The following is a 16,319-nucleotide window of genomic DNA, read 5'->3' as shown; positions in this document are numbered from 1 at the left end:
GAGCCTGGGGACCCTGGAGGGGGCTTAGGGACTTGGATCCTGAGTGGAGATGGGTCCCTGGAGGCTGAGGTCCAGCCCCAGTAGGGGCTGAGGACCCTGGGACTTAGTCCTAAGAGGGCAGCCGGGTGCCTGGGGTGGAGGCCCTGGGGTTGTCCTGGCAGGAGTGGGTCCCGCAGCACAGGCAGAGTCTCCTGCAGAGGGGTCCCGCAGCTGGGTTCTGCTGGGGAACTTCCCCAGCTCAGAGGCCCCTGGGAATTCTGAAGGGCTAGGACAGCCCCCTCCCACCGGGCCCACCCCAAGGCCTCCCAGAGTCTCCTCAGACCAGGGGTGGCCTGTCTCACTGCACAAAGCATCCTTTCAGGCCATCCTCAAGGGACTCCTTTCTCTGCACCCGCGCCCCACCCCCCAACAAACACACACACAGAGGAGACCTGACACAAAGCTACCTCTGGATTATTTTATTCACATGGCTTGGCAAGGTACGGGCACTCCTGCCAAAGAGTCAGGCACGGACTCCCCGGCCCTGACCCGGTCAGTCGCCCGCCTCCCAGCCCTCTGAGCGTTAGTGCTAGTTATCTCACACACAAAACGAGGAGGGGGATGGGAAGACGGGAGGGGAGTCTCCCTCTGCTGAGGGGTTTCAGATGACGGCAGCCTGAGCCCCCTCCATCCTCGTGGGGCCTGGAGGCCCCGTCTCCGAAAACCCCACGTTGGGCAGCCGGACCCGGAATCCACCTTCCTCCTGGGCCTTGGGGCTTAGGGACACCCGGGGGAAGCGGAACTTGGGTGACTTCTCCCCTCCAGGTGACTTGGGGGCTGCCTCGCCCTCCTGCCCCCGAGGGGCCTTGGAGGGGGTAGTCAGGCCCACACGGGGCAAGCGGACGCGGACGCGGCCCCGGCGCCCGGAGGCCCCTTCCCCGCAGCCCTCCTCTTCCTCGTCCTCGGGGCTGGGGGAGCCTTCCCCACTGGCCGCCTCGCTCTGGCTGAAGCCCACGCGGGGCAGCCTGAGTTTTGGGTTCTTGGCCTTCTCGGACTCCTCAACCCCCTCCTTGGCCCGTGCCAGGCTGAACCGGGGCAGCCGCACCTTGAGCTTGTGTCCGGCATCCCCCTCGCCCTCAGACACCTGGTATTCAGCATGGCTGCCCACAGCGGGCGGGGAGAGCTCCACGTCAGGCAGCGAGAGGCGGAAGGGGCACTCGGCCCCTGGGGGCTGGTCCCTAGGCCCCTCACCCCCCGCCGCATCCCTAGCCCCCAGCGTCGGCATCTTCAGCCTCAGCCCGCCCTCACCTGTGGCCGCCTCACCCGCCTGCCCCTCTCGGCTCAGCCCCACGTCCAGCTCAAGCTGGGGCACTGTCACAGCGGGCATCTTGAAGACACCCTCACCCTCGAGCGGCTCACCACCCACCACCTGGGCTCCAGGTAGAGACAAGGTCACCTGAGGCACCTGGATCCTATAGCCTGGTGTGCCCTCTGCTGGAGGAGGTGCATTCTTGGCCTGCTGCCCGGGGGTGGCACCCAGGTCAGCCTCCCCAAAGCTGGGCAGCTCCACCTGGGGCAGGGAGATGCAGAGCGGCCCCCTCGGCCCCCCATCCTGGCCCTCAGTGCCCACCTGCCTGGTGGCGGACATTTGCCCTTCCTCCTGGGCCCCCAGAGTAACCAATTCCACCTCAGGGATCTTAAGCTGCACAGCCGTGGACTCTGGCTTTTCCCCGGGGCTGACTCGCCCCCCCTGGATTTCTGCTTCCTTCCCTCGAGCCAGCCCAAAGGAGGGCATCTTCAGCTTGGGCATCTTCACCCTCGCATCCCAACCCCTGCTCTTGCCCTCCAACTCAGTCGCCCCTGGCACTAGTTCTCCTGCCTCGCTGTCCCGGCCTCTGACCCCAAACTTGGGCAGGCTGAACCTGGACCCCTTGAGCTTGGCGTCAGTCCCTGCCACCTCCACCTTGCCTGTGGGCAGATGGGAATCCAGGCTGAGCTGTGGGATGGACAGATCGAGGGCGGGCAGCAGGCCTGCCTCCCCCGTCCCTCTGGCCTCCGCCTCGGTGCCCACCCGAGCTTTGGGGAGTGAGATGGCAAACTTGGACACCTTTAGCTTGGCGGCTCGTCCGGCCCCCTCAGCCTCTGCCTTGGTCACCTTTGGCCCCGAGAGTCCAAACTTGGGCAGGGAGAACTTGGAGGAAGGCTTGACTTTCACCTCCGTCACCTCTACTTGCCTTTCCTCAGCCTCCACTGTGGGCAGCTGTGGCGTGACAATCTCAACGGAGGGCAACCAGAAGGCCATTTCCCTGACCCCTGCTACCACCCCAGGGGCTTCTGACTGCTCCACCTTGCCCACGTCGGCTGCTGGGACCTGCCCCTCCAGGCCGAAGGCCCCGGGCAGGTCTAGTTTCACTGAGGGCAGTGTGAGAGGGGGGACGCCCACACGAGCCTCGCTGCCCATCTCTGGCTTCAGACAGGGAAGTGTCACCAGCTTCCCCAAGACCTCAGCACTTGCCTCATCTGGCTTGCCGCGAGATGGGGACTCTGCCCTCCCTAGCTTGGGCATGGTCATCTTGGACATCTTGAAGCCAGATTCCACCCCCTCTGCTTCCTCTGCCCTGGCAGCTTTTAGCTGCACCTCCGGAGCCTTGGGCAGCTTCACCTCAGGTGCCTTCGGCAGATGCACATCCGGGACCTTTGGCGCCTGCACTTCCGGCAGCCGCATCTCCGACACCTTTGGCAGCTGCACTTCCGGGAGGTGCACGTCCGGCACGACCATCTCGGGCAACTTGGGGAGTTTTAGCTCTGAGACCTTTGGCAGCTGCACTTCCGGGAGGTGCACGTCCGGCACGACCATCTCGGGCACCTTCGGGAGCTTCATCTCGGGGACTTTCATCTCCGACACCTTTGGCAGCTGCACTTCCGGGAGGTGCACGTCCGGCACGACCATCTCGGGCAACTTGGGCAGTTTTATCTCCGAGACTTTTGGCAGCTGTACCTCTGGGAGTCGCACCTCTGGCACAGCCATCTCGGGCACCTTCGGGAGTTTCATTTCGGGGCATTTCATCTCGGGTACCTTCGGCAGCTTCAGCTCCGGAACTTTCGGGAGCTGCACTTCGGGCACGGCCATCTCCGGCACCTTTGGGAGTTTCACCTCAGGGACTTTCGGCAGCTGCACCTCTGGAAGCCTCACCTCTGGCACGGCCATCTCCGGCACCTTTGGGAGTTTCATCTCTGACACTTTGGGGAGCTCCACCTCTGGGAGTCGCACATCTGGAAGGGCCGCCTCGGGCATTTTGGGGAGCTTGACATCTGGGGCCTTGGGGAGCTTCACCTCAGGCCCCTTGGCCTCCTTGGCCTCAGGCGGCGAGACCCCGATGCCAAAGGAGGGCATCTTGATGGTGGGCAGCTTCAGCTTGCTCTCAACGGCTTCAGGGGCAGCGGGCCGGGGCTCCAGGAGAGAAAGCCCAAAGGTGGGCATTCGAAGTTTGGGCCCCTTCACCCTGGCCTCAGGGCTGCCCTTGGCCACCTTGGCCTCGGCAACTTCTTTTGCTCGAGCCCCAAAGCGGGGAAAACTGAGGCGGGGCATCTTCAGGGCCACCTCAGGCGCCTCTACTCGGGCTTCCACCTCTGCACCAGGCAAGGCCAGGTCCACCTCCACTGTAGGCGCTGCCACGTCCAGGGTGGGCACCGTCACTGCCGCAGCCCCTTCCCGGGTCTCCAGACAGGGAAGTGTGGGCAGAGTGGGTAGCGAGGGCAAGGTGGGCAGCTCCACTTGTGGGACCTGGATCCCTCCAGCCGCAGGTTCCACAGCAGGTGCAGCTGGGGCTCCCAGCCCAAGGGTTGGCAAGTGGAGGGCAAAGCCGCTGACTACCTCTGCTGCAGGGGCCACCTCCCCCTTGGGGGCTGCGACCTGGGGGACACCCACCTCAGCACCCGGCAGCCGAGGCCCAACCAGCTCCACCTGGGGAGCTGTGAATCGGGCTCCTGCAGCCCCCTCGGCCTCTGCTTTGGCCTTCCTGGGGGGAGGAGCTGCAGCGGCCAGTCGGGCTACCTGGGCCTCTTTGGCCACTTCTCGGACACGTAGCCGAGGCAGCTGGAGGCGCCGGCGGGTGGGGGCAGCTGGGACAGGACCTTTGACAGCCTCGACTTTGAGGCCTCGACGCAGACGGGAGAACTTGGGAAAGGAGAATTCGACGTCAACAGGGGCCAGGTCTGCAGGGACCCCCAGGGCCCCGGGCACCACCATCTTCTTCTTCTTCACAGGGGACAGACTCTGGATGTTCTGGGGAGAGAGGAGAGAGGCAGCAGGCGGTGGGACAGTGGGAGGCCTGGGGTGGACGGGGGGAGCCCCACGTGGTTATTTTACCAGGCTGGGGATGTGCTGGATTGAGCATCTTGTCCCCAGAACACCATCCCCACTTCCTGCCTGTCACTTCACCCTTACTGCCCCAGAAGGCAAAGACTTTATTTAGAATCTTACAGTGAATCAACAGGAGTATAGAAACTGTGACCCAAGACTTCTGGCTCCTCCTCCAGGATTTTCCCCCAAACCCTCACTCTAGAGATGGGGAAACTGAGGCCCAAGGAGGGGAAGAAAGCTGTCAAGGGTCACTCAACGGTAAATGAGCTGCCCTCAGGCTTGAACCTGGCCTCTCTGGTTCAGAGCGCCCTGGTTCAGGACGCCTGGCGAGGTGGGTGAGGGTCCTGGTTTGGGATGAGTGGGTCCCCCTCCCCAGGGAGGAGTTTAGGGGCAGAGAACAGGAGGCAGTGGATGGGATTAGCGCTGGGTTAGTGACAAGACAGAGGGCAAGGCTGGCCCACCAGTGTGGGGCAGTGGGGCTCACGGCGCAGAGACAGGATCGCTGGGGCAGTCCAGGGCCGTAACCGGGCTAAGCACGCGTACCAGCTTGGCCACCTTGGCCCGCGGGCCCTTGATCTCGTAGCCGGCCACGGTCCCAGGCCGCAGCGCCAGGTCCCCGGTGGGCACAGTGCGCTTCAGGCAGAAGGAGACCTTGTAAGGCTCGGCGCATTGCAGCAGGCGTAGTGCGTCCTCGTACTTGAAGTTCTCGAAGAACACTCGGGCGCTCAGCAGCTGGTCCCCTGCAGGCCAGGTGGAGGTGGGCGGGGCGTGGGCATCTCTCGGCTCCGCCCAGGCCTGGTTCCGCCCACTTCTCTGGAGCCTGTGCAGCGAGGCGCCTCCCAAATTTTTGGCCCCGCCTATACCCGAGCACAAGATTGAGAGGCAAAGTTCCTCCTGGTTTGAGGTTCTGACACTTAAGGACAAAGCCACGGCCTCGGCCTTAGCCCCGTCTCCTTCACTGAGCAAATCCAAGCCCATTCAGGTCACACCCCTCCCCCATCCTCACACTTCAGACACTAACTTTGCTTCTTTTACTGAGAGAACAGAATCAGAAGAGAACTTCCAGAAGCTCCCGCCCCATTATTCAACCCTCTGATCCTGTGGCGATTTTCTCCACTCTCTCCCCACGTTATCAATTTGATAAACCATCCCCACTCCTAGCTCTGGTCAATCCCTCCACCACCTTTTCAGGGACACACTCCAGCAATTCTCCCCTCTCTCCCCACGTTATCAATTTGTCCTTCTCGTCTACATTATTCCCATCAGCATACAACATACCATTCTTTCTCCCATAAGAAAGTTTGTCTTGACCTCACTCCTTCTGGAGCTCCTGCCCCATTTACCTGTTCAGCTTGATGGCAAAATTCATTGAGTTGTCTAGCTGCATTATTTCCAGTTCTCCAATTACACTTTTTACATCCCCCCTCCCAGAGCCTTGAACTGCTCCTCTCAAGGTCCCATGCAGTGACCTCTGTGTAGTTAAGTCCAACGGTCAAGTCCCAGACTTCATCTGCTTGAACTCCTGCTTGAGACGCAGCTTCACTCTCCTCTCCTTCATCTACTTGCTTGGCTCGGCTTCCAGGGTGCCACACCTTCTGGAACCTCCCTCGAGGTTCCTTCTCAGCCTCCTGGGATGGTTCCTCCCCATCTCCCAGACCTCTTAAAGACACACAGTCCCAGAGCTCAGGCCTTGGACCTCTACTCTGGTCCATCTACATGCTACACTCATCCCTTTGGGAAGCTCATCCAGATTCAGAAGTTTAAAGAGCATAAATATGCTGACTCCCAAGCGTATCTCTCCAGCCCAGCACTCCCCCCTCCATCCTAGACTCAAATATCCAACTAGCCCTCCACATGTCCACCTTGGGATCCACCTCTCATCTGACAGATCCAAATTCTATTCCTGGTTTTCCTGCAAACAAGATCCACCCCAGTGTTCCCCATTTGTGGAACTACCAACTCCATTCTCAGGTCAAGAATCCCTGGACACATCCTTGATCCCTCTCTTTCCAGCCCACCCCATATCCAGTCCTGAAGGCGCTTCGCCTGGATGGCAAAATGCATTGAGTTGTCTAGCTGCATTATTTCCACCTCTCTGATTACACTTTTGACACCCGCTTCCCAGAGCCTTGAACTGCTCCTCTCAAGATGCTATGCAGTGACCTCTGTGTAGTTAAGTCCAACGGTCAAGTCCCAGACTTCATCTGCTTGAACCCCTGCTTGAGACCCAAATGATATCCAGAATCCAAACCCTTCTCTTCATCTCCAATAACGCTCTTTTGGCCCCAAGCATCACCAATCTCTTACCTGGAAAAACACAGTAGCCTCTTTTCCTTCTCCCCATCCTGCCCCCCACCACTCCCAGTCTACCGCTAACACAGCATTTCAACACAGTCAATTCACGTTCTTTCTTCAACTCACAAACCTTCCAGATTAAAAGTCAAAGTCTTCCTCATGGCCTATAAAGCCCTCTAAAAACTACCCTTTCTCTTACCTCTCTGGCCTCATCTCTTACTCTACTCTTCACTAACTCCACTCCATCCACCCTGGCTTCCTTGCTGTTCCTCCAACAAGCCAGGCATGCTCCCATCTTGGGGCATTTGCACTGGCTGTTCTCTCTGCCTGGAATGCTCCTCCAGATGGCCACATAGCTCATTCCCTTCCCTTCTTCAGGCCTTTCTGGTCTTCCTGGCTCACCCTATTTAAAAATGCAGCTTCCGGGACTTCCCCGGTGGCACAGTGGTTAAGAATCCGCCTGCCAATGCAGGGGACACGGGTTCGAGCCCTGGTCCGGGAAGATCCCACATGCCGCAGAGCAACTAAGCCTGTGCGCCACACTACTGAGACTGCGCTCTAGAGTCCGTGAGCCACAACTACTGAGCCCACGCGCCACAACTACTGAATCCCACGCGCCTAGAGCCTGTGCTCCGCAACAAGAGAAGCCACTGCAATGAGAAGCCCGCCCACCATTACAAAGAGCAGCCCCCAATCGCCGCAACTAGACAAAGCCCGGGAGCAGCAATGAAGACCCAACGCAGCCATAAATAAATAAATAAATTAATTAATTAATTAATTAATTTTTAAAAATGCAGCTTCTGTCCTGGCATCCATAAGCATATATCGCCTTCTAATTTACTGTGTATCTTACACATTTTGCTTAAATATGTCTCTCCTTACTAGAACGTAAGCTCCATAAGTGCAGAGTGTTATCTGTTTTGTTCACTTCAGTAGCCCAAGCACCCAGAATAATATCTGGAAATAGAAGGCACTTAGTAAATAGTTGTTGCATGAATAAATCGCGTCAGCCTCAGCCGTGTTACCTAAAATATCCCTTACTAAGCTCCCCTCCCCACCCCCTCCAAGTTGTTAACTCCGCCTCTTTTCTTCAGCCTCAACAACAAAACAATAACTAGCACTTACTTAGTGCTTACCATGTGCCACTTAGCTACTTGCTGTGTTTTCAAACATTTAATCCACGTAATAACCCTATGAAATAAGTACTAGAATTAGTCCCATTTTAGAGGTGTAAAAACCGAGGCACAGAAAGATTACAAGATAGTAAACCGCACATCTGGGAGTCGAACTGAGACAATGAACCTCCAGAGCTCCTGCTCGGATCAACCGCAAAGCCGATTGGTAACACAAAGCCCCGCCCCTAGCCCTTAACCCCGCCTCCTGGTCCCGGTACCCAGGGCAGCTTCCCAACCCCGCCCCCTCAGGAAAGCCCCGCCCCATGCCCCCGCCCCACTCACCTTCCTGCAGGCTGAGGCTCCTGGCCGCAGGTGAGTCCTCACGCAGCTCGCGGACGAAGATTCCCTCCTTGCCGCCGCCGGCTACGTTGATGCCACTGACCCCTGTCTGCGCCTCCGTCTCCACGATGATCTCCACCAACTCCGCCCGCCTCAGCTCCTGCGGAGGGCGGCGAGCGGTCGCCAAGGGGCGCTAGGGCGGGACTTCGCCCAGAGCCCGCCATTGAGCTTAAAAGCGGCTCTTAACCGGGTCCTCAGGCCACAGGCGCCTCGGCGGGGCTCAGGCAGGTTGTGCGGGCCCACCCTCTCCAGCATCTCCCCTTTAAGTGAGCACGAGGGCCGCTCGCTCAGTGACACCCCGCGAAAGGGTTCAACGGCTCTCGAGGCTCACAGGCCTGGTGGAGCCCCAAAGACCGCTATCGGGAGAGGCGGGGCGCGGGGCGGTGTTGTAGAGGAGGGGCGTGGTGGGGAGGCCAGAGGGAACCTGAGTTGCGACTGAGAGGCGGGCCTGACATGAGGGCGGGGCTGTGCCTCCCCCCCCCGAGGGGCGTGGCCAGTTGGGGCGGGGCTAGGGTTGGAGCATTTGCGGATAGAGGACGGTTGCCTGAGAGGAGCGGCGAAAGATAGATGGGTGCAGTGTAACCGTGGAGGTGCGGAGGGGACCCATAGTCTGTGGACGGGCTTGAACTATGGGGAGGGGCTTTAATAACCGCAGAACAGGGGTGGGATGGAGGATGGGGTCCCGAAGAAAGGGCCGACCCTTAGTGGTGCGGTATGGAGGGGTGCAGGTGGGACTGGCCTCGTTGAAGGCTTGATGTGTGGGACTGTGCCCCATTGTGGACTCTATGACCCCAAGCCCTGCATAACGCCCATTGGAGAGGGAATCCAGTGAAGAAGGGTGCGTGGGTAATGAGTGGTGGGCTGGCAGACGTGGTATTCCTGGTATTTACTGTAAATGGTGCTGACATGGCCCTGGCCCAGCAGTGCATTGTGGGATCTGCACCCGGCCTTCCCAGAAGAAACAGTGAAAGGCCTCAGTTCCACAGCCATCCAGGAACCCAATCTGCTGTGTGTCTTGGGCGGGTGGGGGGGGACTTTGCCCTCTCTGGACCCATTTCCCTACTGTAAAGTTGGGTAACGTGGGTGTACTGGAAGGAGTCTCTGACTGTGAGCTGAGACCTGAAGCAACAGAGATGTGAGGGGTTGCTGTAGTGGGCAGTGCATTGAGGCTGGTACAGACTGGGGTTGAGCCCAGGGCTTGGAGAGGGGAAAGCAGGTCTGGCCGATGCTCCACAGAGTGGCCCCGGGACTGGAGAGCTGGGCGGAGCATGGTGAGAAGGGGTAGGAAGAGTTGTAGTAGAGGCAGCAAGGAAAAGCATGACCATCACTACCACCCTTAGGCCCTGGGCTAAGCATTTTATGTGTGGCATCTCCTTTCATCCTCCCCGCAGCTTGGGCAGTCACCGAGTAGGACACAAAAGTCCAGAGAAGTGAAGTGACTGCCAAATGCCACACAGCAAGTTAAGCGGTGGGGCCTCAACCTCAGGTCTGTGACCTCAGAGCCCATAAGCCGTCCTGTAGGCGGTGGCCTCCGTGCACTTTACTCCCTGCCTGCCACCCCTCAGCCTCAGCTTGACTCCTGTAAAAGGAGACCCACTCTGTGCCTGGCATCCAATGGGATGCAGTCAGTGCTAGTGCCCTGTCTCCATAACAGTGAAAGCCGTTAACATTCGAGGAGGCTTCCTAGGTACCAGGCCCTGGGCAAATGACACAAGTGTGAGTCCTCAGTACCCTCAGAGGTGGGGACCATTGCCCCATTTCACCGATGGGGAAACTGAGGGTTAGAAAGTTCAGGTCATCTGTTCAGGGCTGTACAGCTGAAGTGATAGGGTTGGGATGTAAGCCCATGGGTCCAAAGCCCATGTCTTTAACCCCTACACCATCCTGCCTCTTCTGATGAAGGGTTTCTACTCTATTTTTTTAAACTTATTATTATTAATATAATTCCATTATGCTCAATGAATTAGCTTCCTTGAATCTTAGTCTGTGCCAGGTACTGTGTTAAGCACATTACAAATGTTAATTTTTTTTCCTTCACACTGACCCATAAAATAGGCCCTGCAGCTATCTCCATTTCACAGATGGGGAGACTGAGGCACAGAGAAGCCAGGAAGTGTTTCCTTGCTACCCTAGTCCGTGCTCCCACCAAGGCCCCACAAGTCCCCCTTGCAGGATGTGTTGGGCGCTCACCTCAGCACTCTGGCTCCTGGCCTCCATGGCGCTGCTGGGAGTCACCTGGGCCCCAGGCTCCTGCTTCCTCTCTCCCTTCTGCTGCAGGACCAGTTTCAGTTCTGCATGGAGCAGCTGCCTCTGAGCCTGCAGGGGCAGGGATGGAGGCTTGAGGCCAGGAGAGGATAAGAGGAGAAGGCTGGGCTTAAAGGGAGAGGTCAAGGTGGGTATGAGAAGGGGAGAAGGGCCCCCCCATCCCAGCTGTCCTCTTACCGCTGCCTGGGAACAAGCACCCCCTCCTAACAGGAGCCCAGCCTGGGGTGGTGCACAGTCGTCTGCGGGGCTCGCGCCCTTCCTCTGGGGTCTCGCGCCCTTCCTCTGGGGTCTCGCTGCCTGCCAGGGAGAGACCAGGTCATGAGGCTCCAGACAGGCGAGGGAGGGGCAGGGAGGGGCATGTGGCACCAGCCAGTGCTCACCTCAGGGTCACCTCCAGCTCCTTGGGCCTCCTGGGTCCGGGGCTCTAAGAAGAATAACGTGAGCATTACTATCAGCTAACCCCACTGATTGCTTCCTGAGTGTCTGAGCCTTCCCACACTCTGTCAATACTCTATCCCCAGGAATTCCCTGGCAGTCTAGTGGTTAGGACTCCGCGCTTCCACTGCAGGGGGCACAGGTTTGATCACTGGTCAGGGAACTAAGATCCTGCATCCTGCATGGTGTGGCCAAAAAAAATAAAAAATAAAAAAAAGAGTACTCTATCCCTATAGTGCAGGTGGGGGCACTAAGGCTCAGAAGACCTTTATCCAAGGTGACACAGCAGTATAGCCAGAACGGACTCCTAGGCCTTTCTGACAGCAGGGCCCCTACGCCAACCACCTCAGCTGACTGAGGGGGCCAAATTCACTGTAAAATCATTATATCCACTGCCATGTACTCCCTGTAGGCAAATCACCTCACCTCTCTGTGCCTCAGTCTCCTCATCTATAGAATGGGAAGAATGAGGGCACCTACCTCTCGGGGCTGTTAGGAGGGTCAAATGTGTTGGTAAATGTACAGTGCCAGGCACACGGTGGGCACTTCATAAGCACTTGCTATGATTATCACTAAGAACTTCCTGTGGTCTTGATCTTGTGTCGAATATCCCACGGGGGTCATGGCATGTGGATTTCAGAACACCCCTGTGAGGTCAATACCATTGCTGAGCTTGTTACAAAGAAGACACCTGAGGCTGGGAGAAGGAAAGTCACTTTCCTGGGTCACAAATGACCCAGCCAGGACTTGAACTTGTCGGAAAGCTCCAGCTGCTCATACAGATAATAACTAATGGGCATTGCGTGGTTACTCTTTGCCAGTCCTGTGCTAAGACCGTCACTTTCCACCTCACCGCAGAAAACCCTAACCCCACAACATTGTAAATCAACTATACTCCAATAAAAAATAATTTAAAAAAAAAAAAAGAGAAAACCCTAAGCCCTGAGAGAGGCCAGGGACCTCGTTCAAGGTCACACAACACAGCGAGAAGGAGGTAGAGCTGGGAAACCTCCCCGACAGGCCCTTCTGGGGAAAAGGGGATGGATCCTATCTCCCTCCTCCGAGCCCCCGACTCTGGCCTTGTCCTCCCAGCCCCCAGCTGGCATGCCAACCCGCCAACCCCCACTCCACAGGGAAAGGTCAGGCCTCACGCGGCGCATTCCCTCAAACAATAGCCCATCTGCTGTGCCCAGTCACATTCCGCCCCTGCCCACCCACCCCCAGCTGCACAATGGCCCTTCATAGCCCACCACTGGCCAGGATAGAGGACACAGGGACCCCCTCAATGCTCCAGCTGTACCCACTTCACTGGTTTCCCCCCCACGGTGTCAGAAGGCTCCTCTCTGGCTCTCCTAGGGGTCCTGGTCTCCCCTGTGAGCCCCCAGCCCCTCCCACATCTGGATTATTTCCTCTGAACCGGGCCTTATGCTGGCACCCTTAGGCCTCGAAATCACTCTGGATGTGATGGCTATTTTAGGATTGAAAACTGAGGCTCAGAGAGGGCAAGTGACCTGTCCGGGGTCACACAGCTAGGACCTGTGCCCTTGACCCCAACTCTGTACCTTCACTTGTGTTGGTGGCTCTGAGCACTGGAGGAGGCCCAAGCAGCAAAACAGCTGAGGCAGGAGTTGGGCTGGGCAGAGGGGATCAAGGGTGCCAGGAACAGGCATTCTTAGAGGGACCTCAGTGCCAACCCCGAGCCAGGCAGACACTTTATAGACATGGCCTCATGGTACCCCATTTTACTGATGAGTAAATGAGGGTTAAGAAACGGGATATCACAGGGAATTCCCTGGCGGTCCAGTGGTTAGGACTCCGTGCTTCCACTGCAGGAGGCCCGGGTTCGATCCCTTGTCAGGGAACTAAGATCCCACGTGCCACATGGCCTGGCCAAAAAAAAAAAAAATAGAGAGAGCCAGGATATCACTGTGAGGGAGTTGGGACTTGAACCCAGGTCTGAAATGCTAACTCTGACTCCCCGATATAATATAATATCCTGAGCTGGGGGTGAGAGAAGCCTGCTACTTGTAGGAGGTGGTGGAGATGGAGGGGAGGATCCCCTAGGCCGCAAGCTCCCTGCTCCAGGACAGGCCAGAGAAGTTCACACCCAGAGGCTAGCACAGGAAGCTCAGCCAGGGTGAGGGCAAGAGAGAGTGCCCTGCTTCTTCATCCCTGCCCGGGACAGCTGCCCAGCCCAGGTTATATTTAGCCCAGCTGTGCCCTTCCTGAGCCACGTACCCAGCTCCTGGGGTGGGATGGGGTGGGAGCAGCTTCGGAAGGAAGCAGCTTTGGAAGGGCCCAACCCCGGGCACTCTCTGTTCCCACATCTGCCTGTCCCACTAGGCAGGGGAAGGAGGGGTAGGGAGGTGGGGTTGGGGGGGCTGACTCGTGTTAGGGGAAGATCTAATGGAGATTCCCTGGAGAATCAAGGCCAGGCAAGACCCTCCACAGGCCAACAGCCCACTTCTTGAGCAATTCCTGTGACGCTGCCCTAGTACATTCCTGAGCTTCCAGAATTCTGAGAGTCTCCATTTCTTGAGCACTTACTATGTGCAAAGATCCTTCCCTGCCTGGGCTCATTAACTCCTGACAACACCTCCCTGGGGAAATCACAACTTAGATGCCCGTTTAAGATGTCACTCATGCCCTTCAGGGTGGCTGGGGTGAGGGGTTGTCATTTGTACCCTGGGCCCCTCAGCCGAGCTGGGCCTGCTGAGGAATCCCCCAGATGTGCCTCACTGTACACTCCTCCCCCCACCATGGCTGGCGCCAACCTCGTTTAGGAATTCTCCCCTCTCAGAGCCTCAGCCACCCCAACCACCAGAGGGATCTGGTGCCCTTGCAATGGGAGTGGGGGTAGACATGACTCATCTGGGCCCCTAGGCGTTGTCTGAGGCCATCCAGTGATGTGGCGGGGAGAGGCATTCTGGCAGTGGCTTCCAGCTGCCTCCATTAGGGCCTGCTCCAGCACTCCTCAGGTTTGAATACTTGGGCAAGGTATTGCACCTCTCAGGGCCTCAGTTTCTTCATCTATAAAATGGAGCCGATAAGACTGGCTTTGAGGAATTGTGAGACAAGAGCAGGTGCTTTGAATATTCAGAGAATACAGTAAGTGCTCAAGGAACATAAACTGGTCTCTGACCGCAAGCGTGTCTGTGCATCTCAAAGTGTCTCATATCCAGCCTTTGCTCACAGTGGCCCCACTTTCTCCCCTACCAAAGAGGAGCTTTGGGTGAGGGACAAAATGCAGCTCGGGCACCAGCCTCCAACCAACAAGATCAGCCTTGCCTCCCCAGCTCTCTATTACAGGGACAAAAAGGTCTGTCCCACCCTCAGCATCCTGCCCCGGCTCTTTATAAGCAGCAATGCATTTACTCTCATGTCAGCCCTGGGAGGTAGCCTCCCTCAGCCCATTTTAGAGATGGGAAAGCAGAGGCACAGAGAACGAAATATCTTGCCCAAGACGACACAGCTAGAAAGAAGAGAACATTGGGATTTGAACCCAGGTTCAAGGTCTGTACCTTTAACTCCTATACCACGCAGCCTCCTGGGCCCTAGACACCCTCCCAGCACCTCCCAAGATCCTGGGTCTCATTCCCAGGGCTTCTCAGCCTGGCCAGGAAGGGAACTGGCGGGCCGGTCTCTTACCACTGGGCCTCCAGACACCTCGAGAGCTCCTGGTCCGTCTGCTCAGCCCCAGCCCCAAGCTGGGGGGGAAAAGGAATGGGGAGGGGGAGGAGGGGGAGGAGGGGGAGACCCCAGCCATTGGCTGCCGAGGTATGACATCACCAGAGGGTGGGTGGTAGGGAAACAAACATCCCCATCTCCCAGCTATGTCCACCCGCAAGGGGGTGGGAACCACAGAAGAGAAGCCAAGACAGCCCGGTGCTGTTCCCTTGCCTGGGCTGAGACCTCCACCCTGAGCCCCGCTCCTGGGATTTGCACGTTGCTGGTGCCACTTGGAGACTCAGCCCCTCACCAGCACTATTCCCTGGCTTCCACACCCAGGCATGGCCCCGCTGGTTCCTGGGGCCCCTAGATTAAACTTCTACTCCCTCTCCTGGTCAATATGGGTTCAAATCCCAGCTCAGCCACGTCCCGGCTGTGTGAACTTCGGCAAGTCGCAGCATCTTTCTCGACCTGTTTCTTCATCTCTAAAACAGGGATAGTAAAAGTGCCCACCTTATGGGTTTCTTGTGAAGATAAAATGAGTTAAGAGAGACTAAAAACTTTAATAAAGCCTGGCCCGGAGTGAATGCTACTTATACCTATTTTGTATTCTTCACACAAAGTAGGGGACCAGCTAGACTTGTCAGGGGACTTTTGGTCTGAGTGAGACTGGGGCCAGGGGAGCCCCACTTCTCTGTTTAATGGAGTTGCCATTTCAGGGGGCACCTATCATGTACTAAATACTGTGCTGGGCACCCAAAGCTCGGCTCCTGGAATCAAGGACGCAAGATAGATTATGCCCAATTTTTAGCTGCACAGCAGGGGGGCGTGGAGCTGGGGTCCAACCTCAGTTCTGCTGGACCCCAAAGACCCTGCAACACACGTCTGTCCCCTGCATAAAACAGACAAGGAGGCTCAGAGAGGGGAATGACACCAAGGTCACCCACAGCAGGTAATAGGTAGCATCAGAATTTGAACCCAGACCTGCCCAACTCCCAAACCAAGGCCACTAGGCCTCACCCTGATCCCCTGACCCCCGGCCCCCAGCCTGCCCTGACTCACCAGACCCCGGGGGGCGGCACAGGGAGCACAAGTACCCCCACATGCCCCTCACACCCACCCGGCCGCTGCCTCGGATGCTCCTGGCTCTCTGAGCCCGGGCCTGGGGCTGGGGCTGGGAAGAGGCTGGGGATTACCCCCAAAATGCATGTCAGCAGCTTCGGCCCCATTGTCCGGCCAGGCAGGGCCACCAGGCCCTCAGCTCCGTCGGCACCCTCACCCTTCACATCAGCTCTCTGGCCCCTCTGCGAATTCATCCCCCACCCTACACTGAGCAGTTGGGGCCTACTCCCGAGGGCACGAGGGCATGGGGGACTAGGAACTGGTTGGCAGGAACCCAGAATGCTAGGGCCCTCCTCCCCTCTCTCCGAAATGCCCCCTGCCCACTCTCAGCCACCGGGGAAGGCAGGAATGTGCTGACCTCTGGGAAATGCCTTCCAGGCCTGGCAGCCACCAAGGGTTGGGGTGTGGCGGAACCCAGCCAGAACCCTCCTCCCAGGAAGGGTGGAAGGAACAGTGTGGTCAGGGCTGCTGATGGGCCTGAGGAGACCCTTCCTCCATTGCAGGTGCGCTCTCTCTCTCTCTCTCTCTCATTCATTGATTCATTCAAATATTCATCTGTTCATTTATTCATTCAACAAACATTCACAAGCCCTTGGTGACAGGCCCTTTGCTGAGCACTGGGGACACTGACGGACCTAAATTCACCACGGGGGGCAGGCTCAGGACAGGATTCCTGG

General features: G+C 57.7%; 1 protein-coding gene across 5 annotated transcripts; it reads right to left on the bottom strand.

Moving 5' to 3' along the window:
• Nucleotides 1–430: 430 nt before the first annotated feature.
• PRX (periaxin) lies at nt 431–14,535 on the bottom strand. Of its 5 annotated transcripts, XM_067718025.1 has the most exons (7): nt 14,500–14,527; nt 10,797–10,840; nt 10,594–10,713; nt 10,342–10,467; nt 8,095–8,251; nt 4,886–5,082; nt 431–4,264 (listed from the first exon to the last, which is right to left on the bottom strand). In XM_067718025.1, exons 4-7 carry the CDS (start codon nt 10,366–10,368, stop codon nt 641–643), a joined length of 4,005 nt encoding a protein of 1,334 aa, XP_067574126.1. In that variant the 5' UTR covers nt 10,369–10,467; nt 10,594–10,713; nt 10,797–10,840; nt 14,500–14,527; the 3' UTR covers nt 431–640. The 5 variants fall into 5 exon arrangements, with proteins under 5 accessions (XP_067574126.1, XP_067574125.1, XP_067574127.1 ...); XM_067718024.1 differs by lacking the exon at nt 14,500–14,527 and having other exon boundaries at nt 10,594–10,709; nt 10,797–10,815; XM_067718027.1 differs by lacking the exon at nt 431–4,264 and having other exon boundaries at nt 4,416–5,082; nt 10,594–10,709; nt 14,500–14,535.
• Nucleotides 14,536–16,319: the final 1,784 nt, after the last annotated feature.

Source organism: Pseudorca crassidens, chromosome 20 (genome assembly GCF_039906515.1).
Source record: "Pseudorca crassidens isolate mPseCra1 chromosome 20, mPseCra1.hap1, whole genome shotgun sequence".
In the NCBI taxonomy this organism is placed as follows: Eukaryota; Metazoa; Chordata; class Mammalia; order Artiodactyla; family Delphinidae; genus Pseudorca; species Pseudorca crassidens.
Note: the sequence above shows the minus strand (reverse complement) of the source record. Positions and strands in the feature narration are given on the sequence as shown.

What these genes read in the sequence shown, in the direction of transcription:
- PRX (XM_067718023.1), bottom strand. Translation starts at nt 5,320, where the DNA reads ATGGGCTTGGATTTGCTCAGTGAAGGAGACGGGGCTAAGGCCGAGGCC. An exon ending in GGGCCAAGGTGGCCAAGCTG is followed by an intron (nt 4,265 to 4,885) that starts GTACGCGTGCTT and finishes CTCTCTCCCCAG; the next exon opens with AACATCCAGAGTCTGTCCCC.